Genomic DNA, 26,075 nt, shown 5'->3' with positions numbered 1-26,075 from the left:
ATTGAACATTTTTCATGAAAAAACTGAATTTTGCAAAACCCACTTATTAATATATCTTTATACGTCAGTGTTTCACAAAATAAATAAAACTAAAACAAATTCAGTTGACGTAGGTCTTTGAACATCATAAAAGTATGTAGGCACAAATTACTGAATTTTTATTTTTCTACTTGAACGGAAGGAATGCTTTTCAACTGACGAAAGGAATGGCAAAAACTATCAGAATAACTAACCACATCAATTCAAAGTCAGAATAACAAATGATTAAACAGCCAATAAAACTCAATTTTATTTGACAATAGAAGTATAACAATACAGAGAAGTCAAGAAAATGTTGGTTAATATTGCGTTACAGTACATGTAATTTACCCTAAATATCAACCACAGGAATGTAAACCTATACAACTATATACAGAAATATTTATAAAATTTTATAGAACCAGGTCCTAACGCATAATCTGAGATAATTCAAAATACCTTATTGCAAAACAATATCATAAAATACTATTGGCATAGATAATACTGGAAATATTAGCTGAAATTATGCCTTTCCTGCAACAGGCGTGGCAGATTTTGGTCCTGAATCAGTTCCTTGTTCTTTTTCAAGTTGCCTGCCAAGATATTCCCAGTTGTGAACCATAAGTTTCTGTACTGCCAAAAGAGCTTCGTAACGAACATTGGGGTCTTCATGACCTAACAATTGCATTACCAATTGTTTACCACCCAACTGTTCAATAACACTGCAAAACAAAGTCAAGAATAATATTTCTTTTCTCAAAGGTGTGCCTTATATAAGTTCATCAAAATCACAATAAAACAAAAAACGATAAGACAGATGCATAGACGGAATTGGTTTTCTTCAGTTCAAAACTTTTTTTATGTTCTATGATTCCCGTTTTGAAATTCCTTGAAGTCCTTTTCCATATAAACTTTTGGGCATATTCCACATGTTAATTTGTACACCCCTAATTTGTTATCTGGTTAATGTAAGTAAGGTTGGCGACATCTCCCTTTACGAAGACGCCATCTATGGGATCGTCAGATAACTCGATCCTCAAATATCAAAAATAAACTAGGTTCCCCAAGGCGGTCAGTTGCAAAGCCAAGCTACGACCGCTGACTAGATTCGTTCTTTGTCTTTCAATACAGCTTTCACTGCAAACAACTAGTTGTTTGGGCCTTCAGTTTTCAGCTGGTTAATGGACAAAGAGTACAAATCAAGGGTCTACAAACTAACATGTGGATCGTGCCCAAAAGTTTGTATAGGAAGCACTTCAAAAAAATACAACTTTTTCCTTTAAAGAACAATTTATTCAATAAGTATATTATTGGTTGATAAGTGGTCCATTGATGGAATTTTTACCAAATTTCAATTATTTTGGATAATGTTGGTAACTAAAAAACAGGTCTAAAATTGGATGGATCACCAGCTTTTTAATGTAGAGAAATGCCTACTGCCGTTTTTGAAAATTATGGAAATACTAGTACTATGTTGCTGTATCGCTGCTGTTCCAATGTTTTATCAGAATCAACGAACTTAGGCGTGCGCAGCGTTATAGAACAGTGCTTTCAAAAAATTGTTCTACAGCGCTATCTAGTGGCGAGTTACAGAAAAATTGATAGCCTAAAAACCTTCTCTATGAAAAATTACTTATACATGTCAAGTTTCATCACGATCGGTTGAAACATGTAGAAGTTTATCGCTCCATTTTTATATATTAGATACCTGTAGAAAAGGCCCTGTTCACAAATTAAATAAACTTTAGTGAAACAGTCAAGACTGTCATATATTTTCAGTGATTCATCATCCACACTAGAAGTTTTTCGTTCTTCATAACTTTTTTCAGTTTAGTTTTCAGTTTGTTTCTTTCAAGGAAAAAGAATGTGTATGATGTGAGAACATTAATTAAAATAATTTTTTAAAGTACTTTCCAAAAAATTAATCTCTTCTAAAAATATACCCTTTCAATTTGAAGTGGTATCTCACTCTCAAAATTTCAGTATCTGAATATTTGGAGCGTTAACATGCAAATTCTTAAAAAAAAAAAAGATTAATAATACAGTTTGGGATGATGAAGTTTATGTCTGAACTGAAAGCAGGTCAGATTGAAGTACGATAAAATCAGAAGAACTAAAAAAACTCACTGTTTTCCACGAGGATAGTGGCGAACATATTCTCCAATATCAAAACTGGCTACGCTCAATACCAGAGCATCTTTGCTGGTTTCCAACAGATGAATAAGAATGCGGAGCAATTCATAGTTCTTCTCGTTGAGGCGCTGTGCGTTTTCTCTCCAGAACTTGCTTTTGTGGACAGGAGACCATTCCAAACGGCCAGACTTGACCTGAAATCAAAGCAAAATTTCTGTTATTGTTTGAATATAATGAGGATAAGTTAGAATGCGTAGAATGCAGTATACTCCGATTTTGATACAATACAAAAATGTTCTCGAATCATCACTTTTCGGGGTCTGTTCTTTGCTTTTGCGTAACCAAAGCGATACTTTTTTTGATTGGATCGTTTATTGTGATGAAAAGTGGATCCTCTATGGCAACAGGAGACATTTAAGACAATGGTTGGTCTCCAATGAGCCACCCAGACACTTCCCAAAGGCGAAAACCCACCAAAAAAAAGACCATGGTTACTGTATGGTGGCCAGCGGCTGGTGTGATTCACTATAACTTTATGCAACCGGACCAAACCATCACAGCAAAATCGTATTGTGAAAAAATCGACGAAATGTACATAAGAGATCCGATTAAAAGAATTGAACGTCTGAGTTCATCCTCAGCCACCATACTCCCCATACCTCTCGCCGATTGACAATCTTTTCAAGAACTCCGATTACTATGTCACAGGTAGAACCTTCGCCAAGCAGGACCAGGCAGAAACGTCCTTTGTCGACTTTATCGAATCCCGAGCGATAATTTTTATGCCGACGGAATTATTCGGCTTCTGTTGCATTGCAAAAGTGCACTGACTTAAATGACGCTTATTTCGATTGAATTGAATAAGTATTCACCGAAATATTTCAGTTCAAAGTAGACTCTGAAACAATCTTATACTTCTGAAAAAACTGAATTTGCCTGAAAGAACTTTCACTGGAATCATTATGTTCTCTATCTATACCTACTGACTCACCTCAGTTGAATATTCATCGAAAGAACTAAGATCCTGAACAGAACTTTGCAACTTCTCTGTCAAAAACTCCACATCGCCGGTAACATCTTCATCGTCAAACTTACGTTGCTCTAAAATAGTTAATTGTTTCAAAACCTGAAAATAACAATACTGACAATGAAGGTATTCTGCAAGGTTCGGTATCCAGCCCCACGCCTTCCATAAGATACACATCAATACGTTCCTTACCTTACACTGTACCATAGCGATGCAGTGCTCTTTGGCTACCTGTTGATCTTCAGGCTTTTCTATCAAATTCCTGAACACGGCCAGGATGATCCTGGTTACTTTTTCTTTGACGGAGTCGCTCAAAATGTCCGCCAAGATAGGGATGACGTTGAACTTGTTCATTTTCTCGGCAACAGAGGATTGAAGGTCAACACCCACAGACAGAAGATGAGTTGATACTGCACTTGGAAATTGACTCGACCAGACAGTACCGAAAGGAGGGTGGAAATTCCATCAACGGAGACAAAGGCAAAGCGGTATTCGTCGATGCGGAGCATCATTTGTAGGCATCGGGCAACGGACTGAATGTACTCATTATTCTGAAGAACAAAATTATCTTTCGGGTCATGTTTTGAAAAAACACGGAGTGCAACAGACAAAAACTAACCTAATGGATTTATGGAAATGATTTGTTATTAGATGAGTTAGTTCCGTTTCATAAATCAATTGTACAAATTTATACAAAGGACTGTCACTATGATTCAAATTAATGATTTACATTAATAATGTAGTGAATAAGAAATAAGTTTCGATTATAACTTGAATTATTAAAATGTAGTGAAAACTATGTGTCTAGTTTTAAAAAATATAGATCTGGACTCTTTTTTTAACGATAAAAAAGTAGTCTTTTATTTACAAAATAAAAAATATTTCAACGGTACAACTTTTTGTCATCTTTCAGGCAAAAGGCTGATTCCTCATCGAAACAATTTTTTATTCTTTGTCACAAACCTACTTTTTCAAACCACTTCTAGGGTTGGAATTGTTCTTCAGCCAAAGTGTTGCTCTTTGAACAAAAAGGTAATATTCAAAGAAAGCAATGTCTGATAAATAAACCAAGTGAAAGCTCTCATCCACTTTTTCATAATACAGGGCTATTCAAATTCGTTTCTGTATATGGGGATCCCGTAAACGATAAGAGATAGGGTGTCGGTTAAATTGTGGCAAAGTTGCGTATTTTAGAGACCTATTCAATGATGTAAAAAAAATCGAATATTGCTCTTTTGGTTCTGGGGATATACAGGAAAAACCAAAAAATCCCAAATTATTTTTTTGCCTATATCTTCTTTATTTGCAGACATTGAAAATCAGTTCACATTTTGCTATTGACACTTGATGTGGGCTCTCAGAATATATTCATGAATCTTTTATACAGGGTGTCATCTGACTTGGGTCACCCCCCATCTTTGAATTTTTAAATACGGGCCTGTATTTTTTGTTGTAGTTTCACTTCATACTGAGAAACTAAATTCAATTTTATATTTCGGGATGTTTCGGTAATATTCGATTATAATTGTGTGAATTATTCCCTTTTAAATTACGGCTCTGGGAATTGGTTGACTGAGTTGAATAAAAACAAAAAATACAGGTCCGTATTTGAAAATTCCAAGATGGGGATGGCCCAAATCAGATGACACCCTGTATAAAAAAATCATGAATATATTCAGAGAGCCCACATCAAGTGCCAATTGCAAAATGTGGACAGATTTTCAATATGTCTGCGAATAAAGAAGATATAGGCAAAAAAATAATTTGCGATTTTTTTGGTTTGTCCTGTATATCTTCAGAACCAAAAGAGCTATATTCGATTTCTTTACATCATTGAATAGGTCTCTAAAATACGCAACTTTGCCATAATTTAACCGACACTCGTATCTCTTATCGTTTACGAGATCCCCATGTACCGACGCGAATTTGAATAGCCCTGTATATCTCAAATTCCATATTCAATCAAATATACAACCTGAGCTTGGTGATGATGGATCTGATTAAATTAACTACACCAAAAAGATTAGAAGCTCTGGTCCCATCTAGTTGCCTTGCAGTGAAAGCTACAGATAGAAAGTGATTTCTTATTCAGCGGTCGATGTTTAAGCTTGGCTTTGCATCAGTCCCCCGCGGGAATGCCTGCTCATCATGGAAAAATAAACAAGATATAAGTTTTCTGCCGATTCCATAGGTTGATTCATCAACAGTTTATGAACTGAAAAGTTTTTTGGATTGTGGCCCTAATACTGTAGGAGTGCCAAATTTGGCAAGGTTTAACATAACCTCACAAAATGAATATATGGAACAATAATTTTTCTCAAATCTATAATTTATCTCCTGCATTTTAAATACCAGCAAAAAATAACTGGTGAAGCATTCTTGAACATCTCAAAATGGGATTCCATATTCGGTGAGGTTCAAAGTTCTTCTTTTCTGTTTCGTGTTTTTGAACAGAATTCTGTGGTTTCCTTCACTGGTGGTGATTCTGATCGAAAACACAAAGCTCATTGCCCCCAACCAGGGATACCATAGCCGACTGGCACGAATATGGAATCTCATGCTAAGAAGTTCAAGAAAAAAAACATCATAACGGCAAGTAGAAAAGGGACAAGGAATGTTATCGACAATTTACCTAATCCAGGTACATTAATTAGCACATCAAACTACCTGAATCAACAAATATGCTTCACGCAGTCGAAATATCTAGTCATTGGAGATAGACTCAAGATATATGAACCTCTGAAGAAGCCAGCCTCGGGTCAGCGAAACGTCAGGAAGAAATTCCAAAAATCGACGAATAAAAATAGTGACACTGAAAACCCCAGCCGCGAAAGCCTTAACCATTTTGTCAACTATGTATTTACAAAAACAATGATTATTTTCAACTTTTCTTTTATGTTCACTTTTAAACTAAGGTTTGTGATAAGAACATGTTTCTTCAAACAATAAAGCAATCAATCAACAACATTTTAGAAAAAAGGTTTAAGCATGAATCGTTTTTAAACAAAAATAGGATAACACCTGAACAAGTTACACTTGAATTGAACAATCATTAATTCCAAATTCAATAACATACGCTTTCTCATATCATGAACGATTTTTAATGTCTCTAAAATTTCCGTTACTTTCAGGTGTATTTCTAATTGTAAAGTTTGGAACTGACAAACGATATATCTCAATGGATGATATGGATATAAAACTAATATTAGAATTTTAATGAGAAAATATTGTTATTAAAAGTTAATATATTCCGTGCAAAAAATCTCGAAACACGTGTGGCATGCATAGGCAAAACGCTGCAAAAATAACGCAGAGAATTCAAGTAAATAATAATATTTCAGACACCCTTTATTCATCCTATAATTATTTTAGATTATTTCCTTCGTAATATTTCACCTGCTTGCTACATTTAATTAACTGTTAAGAATTGGGAATTTCCTTGAATATCTATGCCTTACTTTACAGTTTTTTGATTTATGGCAGACTGAAACTAATTCACTCACCTGATAAATATAGAAAAATCAAAGATAATTAATAAAACATGCTTACATGCACAGCGTTGGTACGAATATGTAGATACAAGCGAGTATATAAATCTATAGTCGAACCATATACAAAAAAAGGAACATATTGTTACATCCATTCTCGAATGAGTTTTTGTAAAGAAGATATGACTTTTGAAACATCTATTGCATTGCATTATTCAAGCCTGTAACAATATATTACTATACAGTGCCATCCCCAAAGTATGCACCATATGGGAAATTTATTTATTAACGGTTTTTCGACAAAAAGTTATTTTTGATAAAAGTTTGTGCATCCCCTAAAACTAAACGTGCACCAACAAAATACAGTAAAACACACGTAATATACGAGGAGCCTTCAAATATTTGAATTTGAAAAATTTCGGGAAATGTGTGAAGTTTTAATTTTTTTCCCATTTTTTTTAAACGGGGACTACGAAAAAAAAATTGCTAAAATGATAAATAGACAGAATCCTGTATACAAAGGTTCATTTCAAAAGCCTGCAATATTACAAATTACACAACTATGGTGTTAACCACGGTCAATTTTTTTGAAGAGTAAAATAATTTTCAAAGTTTTTGGTGCAGTTATTTTTATTTTTTGTTGGCACCGAAAATTACTCAAAATTATACAGTACTGTAACAGTAACTTAATATTCAATAATATCAAATCACGAAACATCAAAATAAAATTATTATTTTGAAGAATTATTTTGGACGAGAAAATCTCCAGAAAATCAATGAGCTTATTCAGAAATATCTATTTTATTTTGAGGTTTTGTGATTTGATATTATTGAATATTAAGTTCTTGTCACAATACTGTATAATTTTGAGTAATTTTCGGTGTCAACAAAAAATAAAAATAACTTTGCACCAAAAAATTGACCGTGGTTAACACCAAAGTTGTGTAATTCGTAATGTTGCAGGCTTTTGAAATAAACCGTCGTATGCAGGATGCTATCTATTTATCGTTTTAGCAAATTTATTTTCGTAGTCCCCGTTTAAAAAAAGGGGGAAAAATAAAACTTCACATAGATGGCCATGCCTACAAATATATATATATATGTATTTTTTAATGCTGAACTACTTTTTTTAATTAACATTTCCCGAAATTTTTCAAAATGAGAGTACTTTATTTACTCTTGTCTCAAAATCAAATATTTGAAGGCTTCTCGTATATTAAGTGTGTTTTACTGTATTTTGTTGATGCATGTTCAGTTTTAGGGAATGCACACACTTTTATCAAGAATAACATTTTGTCGAAAATCCCTTAATAAATAAGTTTCCCATATGGTGCATACTTTGGGGATGACACTGTATACAGTGTCACCGATAAAGTCCGCATCAAATGGGAAACTTTTTTATTTATCGTTTTATGTGAAATTTGATTTTGGCAGTAGATTTTGCTTAAGAAATGATGTCAAATGGCGTCTACAAAATAGGTCACGTGATTTCCTTAACCTGTCAAAATTGACATTTAAAAAAAGAAACATCGAAAAATGACATTATTCTTCAAAATATCCAAAAATATGAAAGGATAAAAACATTTTCTTTTGTAATTTTATACCCACACACCAAGTTTCAAACCCTTAATAAGTATTTTATATTTTCACTATTTTTCCGCATTCCTGCTTTTTCTACTTATCAAAATTTAAGCACACCCGTACTAAATCATTTATTTTAACTAAACTCGTCACCGAATTTCTTTTTTTGTAATATAATAATATTTTAAGAGCCTCTTCGATGTTAAAAACAAATTTTGAAAAATAAAAGTTGTCAAACTTGATGCAAAGTTCATCTAGTTTCAACGGGGCTTTCAAAACTATACAGTACTTGAGTTTTTTAATGAGCAAATGGCCTCACAATATGAATTAGAACAAAACGGAACATTGTGAAACATCATTTCGTGATTCTTGAAGCCCATTCAATAAAAGAAAAAAACTCATAGTATTTACATTTACCTACTCCGCTAACAACACTAATTTAAAAAAACTGGGTAGGCTGTGAAAAAATATGAAACTACATAATGTGTTTTAGAAAACGTCATTGTCACTGAATAAATTAATGCCCGTTAGTTCAATGTAATGTATGAAAATTAAAATAATATGTTATCTTTACAAGAAAAAATTGAAATTGTGCTAATTTGTGGTGAAAACACATTGCATCGACAAGTGGCTGATATTTTTAACGCAAGACATCCTGGCAGACATGTACAGCAATCCACTGTAAGTAGGATTTAAAAAAAATTAAACTGACTGGTTCAGTTGAAAATACTTTTAAAAAACGTCATAATCCATCACGCAATAATGATGAGGTTCAGTTGGCTGTCTGCCTGGATGTTATCGAACAGGGAAAATCAAGTATTACCAATATTGTAGATAGAACTGGCGTTAAAAGAGAAAGCGTAAGAGCAATTTTACATAAAAATAAATTCAAACCCTACAAACCCAAATTTATAAATACCTTGAAGGAAAGAGATTTCGATGTTCGACTAGATTTCACTTTCTGGTACCAAGGAGAAGTAGAATTAAACAGAAAATTTCCTTACAAAATCATATGGACCGACGAAGCTACCTTCACATCGAACGGCGTAGTCAGTTCCCAGAATTGTAGGTGGTGGGCTCAGGAAAATCCTCATTTTGTGATAGAATGTCGGGACCAATATTCATTTAAAACAAATGTGTGGTGCAGTGTTTTAAATAATCAGGTAATGGGACCATTCTTTTTTAGACACAATTTAACTTATCAGGATTATTTGCAATTTCTAAATACTGAGATCAGTGATATAGTGGACAATATGCCGGTTGAAATAAGACACAGTCTGTGGTATCAATGTGACGGGGCTCCTATTCATAGTTCAAGACAAGTCAAAGAGAAACTATTAGAAATGTTTAGAGGCAAAGTTATTGGGCGAAATATGGAGCAAATATGGCCGCCTAGGTCGCCAGATTTAACCCCACTAGATTTTTTCTTGTGGGGTTACTTAAAACAAATCGTTTATAAACAAAGACCTTTTCGTGACGTGAATCACCTAGAAACTGTTATTAGAAACTCTATTTTAAACATAAACCCTGTGAGTATCAGCAACTCAATAAAAGATGTATCAAGAAGGACAATTATCTGCATAGAACGCGATGGAAGACATACAGAAATGTAGTGTATTTAATGTCGTGAGTCTTTTTTTCGTGTTTTTTTGCTATTAGGTATAGGTACATGTTTATTTTCAGTTCCTTTTAATTAAGATTAAATTCCACTGTATTTTTTGTTAAAAAAACAATAAACACTCTAAGATATTGTTTCCTAATGTTCCGTTTTGTTCTAATTCATATTGTAAGGCCATTTGCTCATTAAAAAACTCAAGTACTGTATAGTTTGGAAAGCCCCGTTGAAACTAGATGAACTTTGCATCAAGTTTGACAACTTTTATTTTTCAAAATTTGTTTTTAACATCAAAGAGGCTCTTAAAATATTATTATATTACAAAAAAAGAAATTCGGTGACGAGTTTAGTTAAAATAAATGATTTAGTACAGGTGTGCTTAAATTTTGATAAGTAGAAAAAGCAAGAATGCGGAAAAATAGTGAAAATATAAAATAGTTATTAAGGGTTTGAAACTTGGTGTGTGGGTATAAAATTACAAAAGAAAATGTTTTTATCCTTTGATATTTTTGGATATTTTGAAGAATAATTTCATTTTTTGATGTTTCTTTTTTTAAATGTCAATTTTGACAGGTTAAGGAAATCACGTGACCTATTTTGTAGACGCCATTTGACATCATTTCTTAAGCAAAATCTACTGCCAAAATCAAATTTCACATAAAACGGACCTTATCGGTGACACTGTGTAAACCCACCCGAGTTTGGAATTTGCACTTCCAGTTTGAGTGTGTGTGAACGAATGATAACTCTCTCACAACAAATCATGTGAAAATAAGCATATGATAGTGAACAACTTTGTCAGATGTACAAGTATTTCGAAAGCATAGGTCAGTGACATGTCTAGTATACTTTTATTCAATCAACCGAGTGGTTCATGTATTTTATGGTGAATGAGAGTGGTATGTATCAACAGGAGCCCATGAATAAGATTTGTTGGAACAGAAAATTCAAGAATATATTTTTACTAAAATTATTATGACTCTGAAAAGCCCGAAGTTGTGATAACATAAAGTTTTTCACTAGCTGGAATTGGCCGCGGTGGCAGTGCGCCCGACTCACGATCGGAAGACCGTGGGTTCGATTCCTGCTTCGACCAGATATTTTTCTGGAGAGAATTTATCTGGCTGAAGCTGGGATGATTCTGCAACCGTGTTAGGAATCACACGTTAAAAGGTAAGACCTCGTTAGTCCTTAGCTCGCACAAGTTTCTCAACTTCTGAGAGTTGTCGTTCGTATGAGGGCGACAGCTGATTAACGGAAAAACAGATTTTAAACTAGCTGGAATAACAGACACTGTCCATCGAGGTCGCAACTTAACTTAGATCAATCATCACTGCTGTCAATAATAGTTTCAGTTCTCAAAATTAAACTGCTTATAGCTTTTTTAACATCTATCGGTCTTCAGAAAACTGAAATCAACCTCTCCATTAGCCTTTAATAATAGCACAAGCATATAGTTAATCCGAAAAACATTTGTATTGGAACAATTAAAAATTGTAGTTGTAACAATCTATAGAGTGGAAATTTGCAAATATGCAAGTCATGAAGAAGTTCATTAGCATATACCGAAAATATTAATGATCAACGAACTAGCACCAGTACTTTGTTGGCTTTTTAATCTATCCCACAAAAAAAGTGTTATCCTTTCTTTTGGGGAACTGTTCGACTTCTGCCTAAACCCAAAACGGGCAAGAAAAATCTTCTAACCGATCATTGATTTGGTTTCTGGAAGCAAAGATCTACAAGTTACCTTCTTTCAAATGTCACCCATCGGAACAATGCAACCGAATGTTGTGCTTGATATTTGCAAGGCCTTGAGAACACTAGTAAATATCTTGAGTAGTGGAAGAGTCAACTAGAGCAGAAGAAAAAAGTATATAGGCGTTATTCTATCCTTTCTCCTTCTTCCTTGTTCTTCTGTTTATACAAACCTCTATCACTGTACAAAAAAAGACAATGTCACTCAGGTTTCATCATTTTTCTCTCTCTCTCGATCGTCATACTGTTTTTGACCTCCCATTAGTTCTATTCTTATTTTGTTCTTTTATGTTTAGAAACATTCATTATTGAATTTATTCAAATTTGAATAATAAACTGACTAGATTTTATTTTAAGTGGTTTGTATTCTTTAGAAAACATTTGTTTACTTTCAGATTTATTAAAATTTGACTATTCGACCGACTCGATTTTGTTTTAAGGGTCGTGTATATCTTTATGACGTTTACTTACTTTTGCATTTGTTAAAATTTGACTATCGTGTTGGTTGGTTGATATTGTTTGGTTTTGTTTTGGTAGCTTGTAAGATGGTAAAATTTGTAAATCCCATGTTTTTGTGTGCACAATGCACATGTAAAAACCCCTTAGTCTATACCATGTGAGTGACAAGAGATGAATCTTTCGGTTGCCTACAAAGATTAAACCATAAAATCAGGAGGGCAACTCTATATTTTTGAATATTGCTGGAGTTTTATCCCAACACCAAACCGTTATTTTCAACCCCTCGACACGTGTTTTAATCACCGAGTGATTGATAAATATACATGTCTCAATGTAGACCACGTTTATCCTAACATATGAATAATGGTTACCGTGGATGATCAATTTTCTCCATAAACTTTGAAATGACCAATTGTTTTTAATGTTAACACATCAACATAAAAAAAACAAAACGACATTCCTGAGTCATAAATTTCAGAACTTACAGTTGAACATCATCTTACAAATCTTACACAAAGACTCCAGCAAGTGTATGACCTATCAAAAATATATATGTGTATACCGATATCGTTTGCGAGGAGGACTGTTGATCGAACGACGATTCCGAGTAATGTTCAGTTGCAGCTCCCTTCAAGGTATCTAAAGTTGGTTGCGAAGCGGCCAAAGCTTCATACTAAAAGTTACAACACTAAAAATCATTTCGAGATCTGATGATGGAAATCATCAGAGAATTAGTTGAAAAATCCCTAAAATGAATATGCACATACCGTTGTGAGGTTGCTGGACCCACGTGAAAAATATAGTTATTAGGAAGAGTAGGTTTAGTACCACACCTAAGCATGGACCATTTGTAATCATTTGGCCCTTAGCGATGAATGAATATACAAAGCGGAAACCTTAGCCTGATAATATACTACATTCTACTACAAAGAAAAGTGCTAAAATAACCGCCTTTCTTACAAATATGAGCACGTTCGAAAAATACCTTATGAAGGATATATAAGATAAAGCTAAGTGGGTATGAACAATTATAAGGTTTACTGTTACTTAATGACGGGAATCCTAAGATCTTTCAAACATAAACATACTTTTTTTTCTCTTTTTTAAAGGTTTAATTTGCAAAACAGCGCAGGATGTACTTCATTATTCATCGAGATAATTTTTGTTACCCTTGTGATTTGTTTGATGGATGAATAAGCTCATTTTCCATTATTTTCTTTGCTAGAAAGGTTGCGCTGGTCAGGCCCTCTCCTTGAAGCTCTGACATCTGGTATCAGTAACCAATGACACTGTGAGTTGAGTGATTTGATCAGATTGGACAATCCTGTGCCCTAAGAAGATGTACTGAGCCATGTATATGAAGTCTCTGGAGTTCGAAGAGAACATTTCAATATTTCATCCGTTTTTCCTCTTCTCTATTGACGAAATTCTTGGGGGAGGTTGAGCTAGCCTGATCAGTCTAGGGATGATAAATGACTAATTCCAATAAATTCAGCACTCACCATTACCTGCATGGAATTCAATATTTCCTAGAACATTAGGCAACACAGGTAACTCGTCAATACCGTAAGAGTACCCGAAGTGGTTATAAAGCACTTGTACAGCAGATTTATGTCGGATGTATAAAGGGTGAGACTCCACATGCTGGACAAGCTATTCACAAATAAATCCGGCTCTTTGCTTGGTATGAGAACCCTCTATGCCCATCATGCGACTTTGGCAGACAAAGATGGTGAAGACACCATCGTGGCAGGCAATGATGAACCCCTTAGTTTCCGTCTTCAGCCACTCGACCTGAGGAAAGCAAGATGCTTTGATAAGCTGAGGTCTTCGATTATGTTGAAAAAGACCCCGTGCTTATCCCAGTCAAGCTGTAGGAGTAAAGTGATCCCTATATCTTTTAGATGCTGACCAGGTTCCAACTCGGTGACAGGGTTATGGCTGCCTCCTTCAAAGGCAAAAACTAAACCAAGTTTATGACCTCTCAAAAAAATTACCCACTTTCTCTCTTTCTCTCTCTCAGGGTCGCGGCCATGTCATCGCCTAACAAAAGTTCATTTTTGGATAAGTGTATCATTACATAAAATTTTAATGAACTGTACTACTCCCTATAAGGTAATATTAAATGGAATATGAAAAGAAATTACAAAGAAGTCATGTTTCATTTGCTACCCTAATAAAAACTAATTTTAGGTACTACACTGGCCGGCAAGAGGCTTATCGTAGTCCAATAGTAATTTAGTTGGAAGAGTCTATACCTGGGCGATCGCTCGCCATCACGTTAAGCGCTTGCTATAACGCTATCGATGAAAATAATTAAACAGTGTTCATTGCAAATTTTTCTTTGTTGAAAATATATTGAACTTATGCAGTAACTAGAAATTTGCCCTTACTACACCTGTGTGAAATTCCTCAATGAAATGCTATTTTTTAGATTATAGGTGAAAATTCTCAGAAAAGTCAATAAAGAACACTGGTTTCCTTCACAAAAAAAGACTTTCAGTCAATATTTGAAAAAAGTTTGCTTACACAAAATTCAGAAACTACATTAAATGGTTTTATTTAGTTATTTTCAGAATAGGTTTCTGGTTTTAATACTAATACAATATTCATGTCAGCTAATAAGGTGAGTTTTCTTATAACAAATTGTACAGCAACCTTATTACTTTCGCTTTTCGTTGAAAACTCTGATGTTCATTCAATTCAGATAATGCAATGTTCAGTTTTATCAAAAAAAAAAACTCTTAAGTCGGTTATTCTAGCAAGACGGAACTTACAAGGAACAGTAAACCCACACGTTTCATAAGTAAATGACGACATAGAACGACAGAATGTGTTATTGTTAGAACACCTGAAGCACAGAACACAAAACGTTACCACAGCCGGCTGGATCGCCGTGAAATTTATTTAGATAGTTTTTTGCTCTTTTCCAGAAAAAAGCACCAACCTCTTGGGCAACCCTAGTTGCATCCTCGAGAGACATCCCGAATAATATGGAGTGTGCGCCGTGAATGATATCGATGCAACTACGTTTGTCTTTTTTATGGGGAATGCTGGGCGGGGCCGAGCAAGACATTTTGTACTTGCTCTCCTACAGAAATGTTTTGTTTTAAACTCTAGTTTGTTTGTACACGTCAAAGCATGTACCTTGACACAGTAACGTAAGGGGGATGAAATAATGGAAGCTTTCTTTTGAGTTGGTAACTGAATAATTACAGCTTGCATACATTTAACATAAAAATTTCTTTTACATGAAAGACTATCATCCTTAGTATGTTTCGGGACAAGACACTTGTCTCATTTCATCAGAACCGTTTAAGATACCATTATAATACAAATCACTCGTTTCTTTCATGAGATTATGTCAATCATGCTCTTGTCATGATGACAGTTCATATTAACATTCATATGTTTAATTAATTTCATCCCAGCTGTAGGCATTACAAGCATATTAGAAGTTTCCCACATTTTTTCTTTAATATTGAAGAAATATAAAGCCAAAAAACTGTATTTGCCATTGTAATTTGTTTATTTAACTTTTGAATTAATTTTTAAACTACTGAAGAGATATACAACCAGGTAAAACAGGTACTTTTAAATTAGGGTAATATTTTTATGGACTGAAGTTTGAAAAGTATACTTCCTGCAGAATTGCCAACATTAAAAGAGTTCCTGTCACACTGAAATCAACAGTAAGAAGAATTTATGCAGTAAATAGAGACAAATTACCAACATAATAATAAAATCTTACTTGAAAACCTCTTCTATGTAGATTTGTCAACATTGCTAGAAAATCATAGAGTTTTCATCATAACAATGAACTTAATATTATTGCTCATGTTGTATGACTTATCAATTACTATAGGGAGAAAACACATAATATAATATATACTAGTGTTGAAAGATTATTTTCATAAAAAGAAAGTGAGTGTAGTTATTGATTGAATTCATCTATATGATGTTGGTGCATTTGAAAAAAGCCAAGTTTTAGTTCACAAAAATCAAATTACGAATTTATGTTGACTTTTATGTAATATGTATAAAGCCCGTCAATTCTAACCTAACTCCAATTAACATAACCTTCAATAAACTCAGTAAGTGTGTAATAATCTCAAATAAATTTGAATTGTGTTGGAATATGTTGCAAATGTGAGTTTTTTTGAAGACTTTAGAATCCAAGCTAGATGTAACTATGAAAATTTAATTTCATTCAGAGTGATGCCATTGATTTGAAATAATGTTTCTCTAGTATCAAACCAACTACTTGTTATTCTTGTTTTCGAAACATTTTAAAATTCGTGAACTTGGCCTAACTGTTCTATTCATGTAGAAATAGAAACTCTTGTTCGTGGTACATCTAATGATAACTCAAATTAACATAGAATTTCATCATAGTAGATTTTCATGTCCCTTTAAGAATGGATTTTCCAGTTTCCTATCTTATTTATAATTACTTAGATTACTCACACTGAGATAGTGCTTTCAGTCTTACTTTGAAATCAATACTTAAACATGTTCTAAAATAGTTTATTTTTTGACATTTCAATTGTATACTAACAAATGATGAATTGAAATTTGGTTAAAAAATGTTTTCAACTCATTATAGCCTGTTTGCAATTCAAATGGGATTATTTATCATTTCAAATTTTTAATCATACCATATTCCGAATTTCAGCAATTTAATGTGGGGAAATAATGTTTATATAAACCCAGCGGGGCTTTTACGACAATGAATCATTTACTAGTTATCTGTGCAAGCTTATATTCAGTTCCAATATTTCAATACTTTCGATAACCTAGCTGATATATTTTACCAACTCTTAATTTATAAAATCCCAATTACATTTTAAAAATTTCCCTTCCACGCCTGTGTTTCCCGATTCATTACAGGATTGTTTACTTCCCCTTTAGTATAAAGAATAAGAGAATCAAGTGGAGTTCTAAGTAACTGTTTCAACCTAAAGAGGATGCTCTCGATTTTAACGTTGAATTCAAAAAATTTCATAGAATTAAGTGACAATAGAGAAAGGTTAGTAAGACCTCATGTTAACGTTTGTCAACGTTATTCTAGACGTACAAATGAAATAGAATCAAGCAGTGACATATCCAGAGTCGAAGTAGTATCGAAAGTACTATCATAACTTTTTTTTTAAGAATATTAACTAAAAAAAGAACAGAATTTCTCTATATGCCACTGCTATCAAGCTAACATAATGGAGAGCCGATGAAGCTAGAGAACTCATAGGAAACCCCTTGAAATAAAGTAGAAATAGATTATTAAGAAAATCAATCAAAAACTATTAAATGCAAAATAACATGCAGGCCAGCTTGAAAGAAATTTTGAATTTTAAATGAACTCATCATTAGGCTGCAGATTTCTTGCGACAGGAAGTTCAAATAGCTTTTGAATGACTGGGAAAAAACCAACTCCTTTTATTGATATAATTTATTTTCATAAAAATCATACCCCTTCAAAAATAATTCGTTTCTATTAACAAACTATTCAAGTAAAGGTTTATAAAAGCAAAACCTTGGCAACTTTCCATGTTGTTTGATAACTATAATTTGGTTTTGCAGTTCGTGTTTGATTTCACAAAAATATAAAAAAGAGTTGGTGATTTTTTTCATACAAATTCATGCTCATCAAATAAAAAAAAAATAGTAAAATTAATATTTGATACCTGAGTTTTCAACTGATCTTTCAACCAGGTCAGATAGAAGTGCAAATCAGATCGTTCCATCGGAGTATGGGACCAACATGCGATTTTTGCAATGATTCTAGATGTCATGTTGGTAATGAATCCATCTTGTCGATTAAGTAGGTTCAAGAATGGTCCCCAAACTGATTCTTTCTTTTTATTGGCATATTCATGAAAGATCTCCACACGGCTTCTACTTTCCTAAATAAATGGAATCGTATTGATAGTAAGCGCCTTTATGAGTGATTATTCACACAAGAAACACCTACCTGTAACATATCATCTACCAAAACCAAGATGTACTGCAATGTTTGATCTTTTGAAACATGTCCCAACAGATTCAAAAAGGTCTGGGCACATTGATTACGATCCTTTTGCAAAAGTGCTTCTCGTTTAGCGCTATCTGTGACATCAAAAGCTACAATGAAGTTATAGTCTTCCTGTGTTATCATCTGAGACCTGTGAAAATATGATATCTGAGTATCTTACTAGATATAGACTGTGTTAATAAAATTCATATAATTTTCTAACAATTCTGAAGCGAGGTTATGCAAATTAGAAGACGATTTTCTGTAATAGAACATTTCTAACCAAAAAAAGCCAAATTTAACTATGCAATACATTATTTCTTTACACGCCAATTACGCGGATGTAGTCAACGGTTCTAGTCTCTTGAGAGTAAACTCATTTCGGATTCAAAAACTTCAAATGTCTTATACGAAACTAACCACGAGTACTGGAAAACGAGAGCACATTTCACACCTGTTCGGAGATTTAGGTTGGTTAAACATGAAGGTCAGGTGCAAGCTCCACTCTGCTCCACTATTCCATAAACTCATTACAACAAAAACACCCTCTTACCTTATTGAGAAAATATCATTCAGAACTGATGTACAGCATTTGAATTTATGAATCTGAAATGTAGTAGAGTAGAGTAGAGTTTATTCTCTTGTGTGACAATTAAAAAAATTGTATACAGTCGTCAAAAAAATAGTAAAAGGACAATTTTGTACTTGCAGAAACAAATTTTAAGCTATTTAAAATGTAAAATAAAGTTATATATATATATATATATATATATATATATATATATATATATATATATATATATATATACATATACAAAAATAACCTATGTAAAATAGTAGGAGAACTTAGTTATAATACATTACTGTTACTTAGTCATGTTCCATTAAAGAAGTGTATGAACTCTTCACTTTTATAAAACACATTTTCTTTAAGAAAACTTTTTACCCTTTAGCAAATTTAACTAGGACTAGTTCCTTCCACTCGTTTGGTATCATATTGTAATATTTAATAGACAGAAATCTGAAAGAGTTGAGATTCTTGGATAAGCGAAAATACGGCACTATAACGGATTTATATCTGGTATTATATTTATTTTGAACAGTATAACTGGAAATGTTTTTCTTGGCAAAAAGTAAGCATTCATAAATGAATTGATTAGTCACAGTCAATATACCTAGTTTTTTGAATAGTGGACGACAACTTTCATCAAGTTTTGAATTTGTTATTACTCTTATTGCCCTTTTTTGCATTATGAGAATTTTATCAACATGTGCCGATCCACCCCATAAGAGAATTCCGTAGGACATGGTACTGTGAAAGAGACCGCGGTAGGCTGTGAGAACAACACTTTCATTTACAATATCTTTGATATTTCTTAAGAGATAGATGGAGGTAGCTAATTTATTTCTCAGATTGGTTATGTGAGCCTCCCATGTCAGCTTACAATCCCACAATGTTAGTCCCAGGCATTTTACCGGCAAATTGTCCTCCAGGGTTAAGTTGTAATTCAGAGTAAAGAGTAACGTTTATGTTTTATCATTATTTAGACACAATAAAACGTTACCCAAACATGTATCTGGATAATTTATATTTATAATTGAATAGAACTGGCCGATACTAGATGAAAATCCATATTAAAAAAACTAATCAATATAGTTTATTGTATGATTTTCACTATAAAAGGGTTTTACAAAAACCGCAAACGTGTTTCGCTGTAAACTGAGGTTCCTGCTTGAAGAAGCTATTGTATAGCGAAACACATGTTGCGGTTTTTGTAAAACCCTTTTATAGTGAAAATCATACAATAAACTATATTGATTAGTTTTTTTTTATTTATATTTATTATGTTTTATTTTTTAACAAAATATCATGTGAATCATGGTATATGAAGGCATATATATGTTTTACAATTTGTCAATGAGATTTTTTGTATCTTCAGACAATTCAGTATATTTTGATTCAAGTGAACAATCTGAAGAAGAGCGATATTATACAGTGTGTCAATTTCAAAACTTACAATGGGCTATATCTCACGAACGAAAGCTGATATCAAAAAATGCTTTAAACCGTTTCTAGGATAGTAAGAGGGAACTAAAGTGACATGAAAGAGAACTCACCTCATCAACCCCCTAGGCCCCCACCCACCAAAACTCAAAAAAGTTAAATTGCAAACCCCTACTTGTGATACATCATTGAAAAGGCTAAAAAACGCTATCCAATGGTATAAATAATAATTGTGCAGTGTGAAGCAATAATTGTGAAACTTTGGCTTAAATGGAATATTTAATGAGGTTTTTGTTGAACTGCAAATTTATTGAAAATGTCAATTAAGTAAATGTTCAAAGTGGGTCCCATTGTTTTGTTAACAATAATACAGCCTATTGTCAAAGTCTGCACAAACTTTGATATCAGCCGGCTTACTATGACTTTTTTATTTTTATTTTATTTTTCTTTAAAATAATAGTCCTCCCGGACTATTAATTTAAATGATAAGTGTCTGTCGATACTTTTTTTGTTAAATAAAAACTTAATTTCCGTTTTTGCAAAACAAGTTGGAAAGATCTGTTTTTTGGGTTCTATCAGAATCAATAATTTTTGGTTTATTTGACTTTAAAATGATATTAGTTTTCATCATTTGTACGATCTGTACTGTCATTCAGCTGTAGTTGTCACGATGGTTTACAGTATACCTGAGCGTGTGGAGATAATTTTCATATTTGCCTCCCAGAACCAGTGTTATTTAAAAACAGCTCAAATATTTCATGAAAGGCATCCGGACAAAAATGTAAGTCACGTGTATGTCCGCGATTTAGTTGAAAAGTTTAGAGAAACGGGATCAGTACAAAATAAAAAAAGGAATGCCCCAAGATTACTGAATGAAGCAACCCAATTTGAGGTCCTTGGAAATTTTGCAATGGAGCCTGCTGCGTCAACACGTCAATTTTCTGCAGTGACAGGACTTTCACATGATTCGGTTAGAAAGGTGGTAAAATTACATAAGTTTCACCCCTACAAAACACAAATTCTTCAAGAACTAGGCGATGATGATCCAGACCAACGAATTGAGTTTTGTGAACTCATGACTGAAAGAATTCGCGTTGAATCGAGAATGATAAAAAATATTTGTTTCAGTGATGAATGTACTTTTATGCTGAATGGTAATGTAAATAAACAAAACTGTCGGTACTGGAGTGATACGAACCCGCATCGATTCAGAGAAGGTCGCATTCAATATCCTGTAAAACTGAATGTTTGGGCAGGAATATTAGGCGATGCTATAATTGGTCCCTTGTTCATACCAGGCAATTTAAGTAGCGAAATTTATCTCGATATGCTGGAAAACACCATCGAACCTTTAATTGTGCATGAATTAGAGAACCAAAGGGACGACCAAAGCAACCTAGCTGTAGACGAAGATTTGCTGCACTTCCAATAAGATGGATCACCTCCTCACTATACAGCTCCAGTTAGGCACTGATTGGATACTAATTATCCGAACAAATGGATTGGAAGGAGAGGTCCCATTGAGTGGCCACCGAGGTCACCAGACTTGGCGCCACCTGACTTTTTTCTGTGGGGTCACCTCAAGTCAGTTGTTTATAAAACTCAACTTGCGTCACTTGGGGAATTGAGAGAAAGCATTACGCAAGCAAGTCGCGCCATTACTAGAACAACATTTGCCAAAGTTCGTGCAGAATTTGAAAATAGGCTTTACTATTGTTTACAAAACAACGGAACCCACTTTGAACATTTTCTTAATTGACATTTTTAATAAGTTTGCAGTTCAACAAAAACCTCATTGAATATTCCATTTAAGCCAAAGTTTCACAATTATTGATCCACCCTGTACAATTATTATTTGTACCATTGGATAGCATTTTTTAGAGTCTTTTCAATGACATATCACAAGTAGGGGTTTGCAATTTAAATTTATTGTGTTTTGGTGGGTGGGGCCTAGGGGGTTGATGGGGGTGAGTTGTAAGTTTTAAAATTGACACAGTGTATATGAAACAACTGGCGAATAAAATCTTTATAAATAAATGAGATTTCACGGTTACCTAATCTTTTCGTAATGCTCGAAAAATGGCCACTTTTGAACCACATTTCTACTCATTCTTTGGTTGTTAAATGATCCATATTGTAAATGGCAAACCTTTCACTGAAAAAATTACACTTTAGATGACACTGAATGGATAATCCTTCACTTGACCTACTGAAAACGCATCATCACTCGACATTGAGAAAATTCTACAATAGTTTGTGAAGAGTCTCACCAAAAGGACTGTTCAAAAAACATTCTATAAAACTATATATCCATATTGCTGGGTCAACGAATTTTAATGAGTTATATATCAAAGCATTGATCAACTTACTTGTGATAAAAAATACTAGAATTCTTTTTCGAAGTCGTAATTGACGACTCATTGTTATTTTAGAACAGAATAATTGTTAATTATACGTCTCAATTTAAACAAATGCCAAATCCTTGAGGAACATCCAGCTATTTTGACACTTAAACAACAACAGACGAACTGACAGAACCTTATTTGACTCTTTCCAACTTATGACATTCACCTCATAGGCAATGGTATCCAACTTTCAGCCAATCAAATAACAGCTTCAGAAAAATGGTTATTTTTCTGGATATATTAGGTCGAAGAGGTAAGAAGAATTTTTGTATTGGTGGTAATTGAAACAAATCCACTCAAAAATTCACTGCAAAGTTCAATTTCCATGATAGATATTTTTATGATGGACGAAAAATCTTTTTTTAATGAATGAAGTTTTAAGCTGCCTAAGATCCTTCCCTCTACTGGTCTCCATGGACGAAGTTCTGACACAAATACCAGCTATTTTACACTCAACTGCACCATTCCCAATTATGAAGAAAATTTAGAATTATATTAGAACAGTATAGGTTCGTTCGTAACATAAAACATTACGTTGCGCAACAATTTCGTTAAGATGAAATTTTAAGATGATATGAAATGCACAAACAAACTAATTATTGCATCCTGGGATTACAGGAATGAATTACAAACCAACTTTTCTTCTCAACCTCACTAATATGGTTTTTATTTATAAATGATTGAAATCAGTACCACTTGAAACATAAAATACAAGTCATTTAAAAGATTGTGACATCTAGTGGAATTGAGTGAAACAAAGTAGCTACAACGAGATTTTTGCCATTAAAATTATTTGTTCATCTGAAAAAAGAGTGTGTAATAATATAATAGAAACAGTAGTTATACTATATTATCAAAGGTTGGTGAATAGTATCCCGCATCCACTTATTTGCCTCTTACTGCCATATGGATTTAATTCAAGGATTAATGTGAATGAATGAAAATAGCATACTCCTCACTTCAGGAGAAATATTAATTAGAAGATTGTAGTACTCACTGAAAATAAGACTGCCAGTTAACATGCTGATTCCTGATGTCAGTTGCCCTTTGCTGCAAAACACTGGTAGCAGCCAACATATCTGTTGGAATAGCCATAGTTTGAATAACACATTCGACAATCGTTTGATTTCATCAGATTTTTCTATTTATATACCAAAAACAATTCCAAAAATAAAACTTCTCAACAAATTTTGGTAGTCACTGGTATAGTACACCATTTTATGTCACGTGAATTCAAAACACGCCTATTTTTACAAATAGAAAACAAATGTTTTGTAAGAATTTAACAAAATTAATGAAAAATTAGGTAAATGTAGTGAAAATCCTCAACAATACTTCATTCGTTTCTTAATGTGCCAAATAAATAATTTTCCTTAAGTGAGTACGCACTAAAATTCTTACCTATTTTGTCGTCATCTAAAGACGTTATTATTTCTTTAATTTTCGGATCTGTTCCGGCCGCTGCTAGGTTCGATGCCATTTTTTGCAATTTTTATCCAAACCGATAGCCGAAAACTTTTTTGCTTCACCAGCCCAACTTTTTACTAGATCTTGACACAGCTGACAGTCTTGTGATTATTGACATAGGTTAGGTAACCTTTTCACCTGACGTTTAATGATTTTGTCGTAGGTAGGAAAAGGACAGCAGATCTTTTTCAGTTGGTCACGAGAGGTTTGTACCGCCAAGTTCAAAAATGGAACTCACGGAGCCCAGACCCAAGAAATGTTGCAAACTTTCCAAAAACCTACCTCTCCCAGTTATTTTGAAGAAGGATGGTACAGTTCACAGAATTAATGGTTTTTTCAATGGATTTTCAGTTTGTATTACCGACAAAGAGGACATGAAAAAAATTATTTCAATGGGGTATTTTGGAAAAGCAAATCTTTCACGAAACTACCCTCAGTTTGGTGACAAAAGGACTGAAATATTGAGAAATAGGCAATATAAAAAAAGAAAAGCTTGGAGTGAACAGACTTCCAGTAAAGATATCAGGAAAATTATAGTTGTTCCTGACTCTGAAGACGATAATGAAGATTATTTCACAAATTTAAGGCCAGAGTACCAAATCGATAGGTCAGGACTGAAAGAAACAGTTTGGCTCAGTCTGGAGGAATCTTTCTTTCTGTCAGAAACTGTGAAGTGCTTGAATATTTTCAATGGCAAAAATATTTTGAGTTCTGAAGAATGTTGGAAATTATTTTCGGAAGCAGATCCTCATTTTAAACAAAATTATATTGTTTACTTCCATTTTAGAGCTAAAAACTGGGTAGTGAAGCCAGGTATAAAATTTGGAGGGGACTATTGTAAGTACTGGATTTTATAAATAAATTACATCTAACACAGTTTATTTTAGTGCTCTATAAACAAGGCCCTCCTTTCTTTCATGCATCCTATGTAGTGATCATAGACTTTATGAACGAAGATTCAACAAGAAATGAAAGTATGTTGAGAAAATCACTGGACAATGTTTCATTATTGAGTTTAAATAGACTCTGCGAAACGGCAGGAAAGGAGTTGATGATATGTCAAGTTACAGGACAGCAAAACGAAGATATTCACTACACAAATTTGGGTAGTTTTGTGGTGAACGAGTTGTTAGTTAAACGATGGATGTTAACACAAGAACTTTCTTGAAATGTTTATTTTTAAAACTACATTATAATTCTTCTCAATCCTAGTGCTGTTCATTTTTCATTAATTGTTTAAGAATCAATTACATTGAACCCATTCTCTGTGTTTTGTTCCGAGAAATGCCAGTTCTTCTATATTCCGACCTTTCTGCTAAATATTCCTGTGTGCATTCTTCTTTGAACTGATCATTACTCAACCAGTTAACTAAGCATTCCTTCAAAGATGAATTTTCTTTTCTGCACTTTACCACCATCAATAGGCCAGTGTTTTTACAGCACTCTGTAAATTCTTCAACCTCTTTGAAACATTTTTCAACTCTGGCTTTCTCACGCATTTTCTTCGGTATCAATACATTCATTTCCACTTTTCTCATAAATAAATCATCTGGATCTCCTGAAAATGAAATATTACATCTGTTTTAGTATGAGTAGATTCCATTACTAACCCAATGCGTGGGGTCCATTACAATACCTAGAGAAGACAGTTTGTTTTTTCTCTGTATTTTCCATTATTGGAGAAAATCTAGTTAGATCAATTTTTTTATCTTCTGAATCAAAGTTTCATATTTTTCATAGATACACAAATATATTTTCAAAATTTAAGGTTATGTCTGTGATTCTATCTATGTAAAATCCACAAGACACATCAAGCAGCTAGCGCACAGAATTTAACTGGAACAAGTTCATAATATTCCGTAAAAAGTCGCTGATAAACGATTCGTTATTTATATCGGTAGCTGGATTTTATCGACGCTATTCTATAGCGAAACACATTTCCTTTTTGTGAAATAATGTAGTGAAAATACCACACGTATGTTTTGAATACTTTATGGAATACGTGTGTATGCATGTCGAGCGAAAGTTAATCCGATTTCTATTCCGGAACCCGGCAGCGGAACCGTCAAAAAGTCGGGCCCTCGAAAGAGAGTTCGTCGGGGCAACCCACAT

At 33.5% G+C, this 26,075-nt stretch overlaps 3 protein-coding genes across 7 annotated transcripts; 1 reads left to right on the top strand and 2 right to left on the bottom strand.

Annotated features, from left to right (window-relative positions):
• Positions 1-264: 264 nt before the first annotated feature.
• VhaSFD (V-type proton ATPase subunit VhaSFD) lies at positions 265-24,039 on the bottom strand. Its single transcript, XM_023170356.2, is given in 10 exon segments — positions 265-740; positions 2,146-2,345; positions 3,143-3,277; positions 3,371-3,543; positions 3,546-3,729; positions 15,027-15,170; positions 17,761-17,979; positions 18,048-18,237; positions 23,494-23,575; positions 23,898-24,039. Coding segments are annotated over 10 exon segments (1,605 nt in total). The 5' UTR covers positions 23,977-24,039; the 3' UTR covers positions 265-541.
• Tsen2 (tRNA splicing endonuclease subunit 2) lies at positions 23,202-25,174 on the top strand. Of its 4 annotated transcripts, none has more exons than XM_023170406.2 (3): positions 23,202-23,355; positions 24,127-24,800; positions 24,851-25,174. In XM_023170406.2, exons 2-3 carry the CDS (start codon positions 24,191-24,193, stop codon positions 25,129-25,131), a joined length of 891 nt encoding a protein of 296 aa, XP_023026174.1. In that variant the 5' UTR covers positions 23,202-23,355; positions 24,127-24,190; the 3' UTR covers positions 25,132-25,174. The 4 variants fall into 4 exon arrangements, with proteins under 4 accessions (XP_023026174.1, XP_023026167.1, XP_023026152.1 ...); XM_023170399.2 differs by lacking the exon at positions 23,202-23,355 and adding an exon at positions 23,575-23,802; XM_023170384.2 differs by lacking the exon at positions 23,202-23,355 and adding an exon at positions 23,575-23,873.
• On the bottom strand, positions 25,124-25,949 carry LOC111514175 (COX assembly mitochondrial protein homolog). 2 transcript variants are annotated; one of them, XM_023170423.2, is made up of 2 exons: positions 25,600-25,949; positions 25,124-25,541 (listed from the first exon to the last, which is right to left on the bottom strand). In XM_023170423.2, exons 1-2 carry the CDS (start codon positions 25,635-25,637, stop codon positions 25,211-25,213), a joined length of 369 nt encoding a protein of 122 aa, XP_023026191.1. In that variant the 5' UTR covers positions 25,638-25,949; the 3' UTR covers positions 25,124-25,210. The 2 variants fall into 2 exon arrangements, with proteins under 2 accessions (XP_023026191.1, XP_023026183.2); XM_023170415.2 differs by having other exon boundaries at positions 25,124-25,521; positions 25,574-25,935.
• Between the last annotated feature and the right edge of the window lie 126 nt (positions 25,950-26,075).

Source organism: Leptinotarsa decemlineata, unplaced genomic scaffold (genome assembly GCF_025532065.1).
Source record: "Leptinotarsa decemlineata unplaced genomic scaffold, Ldec_3_MD MMD2_P_RNA_scaffold_2, whole genome shotgun sequence".
Lineage (NCBI taxonomy): Eukaryota > Metazoa > Arthropoda > Insecta > Coleoptera > Chrysomelidae > Leptinotarsa > Leptinotarsa decemlineata.
The sequence above is the reverse complement of the archived record's forward strand: the minus strand, read 5'-3'. Positions and strand labels throughout refer to the sequence as shown.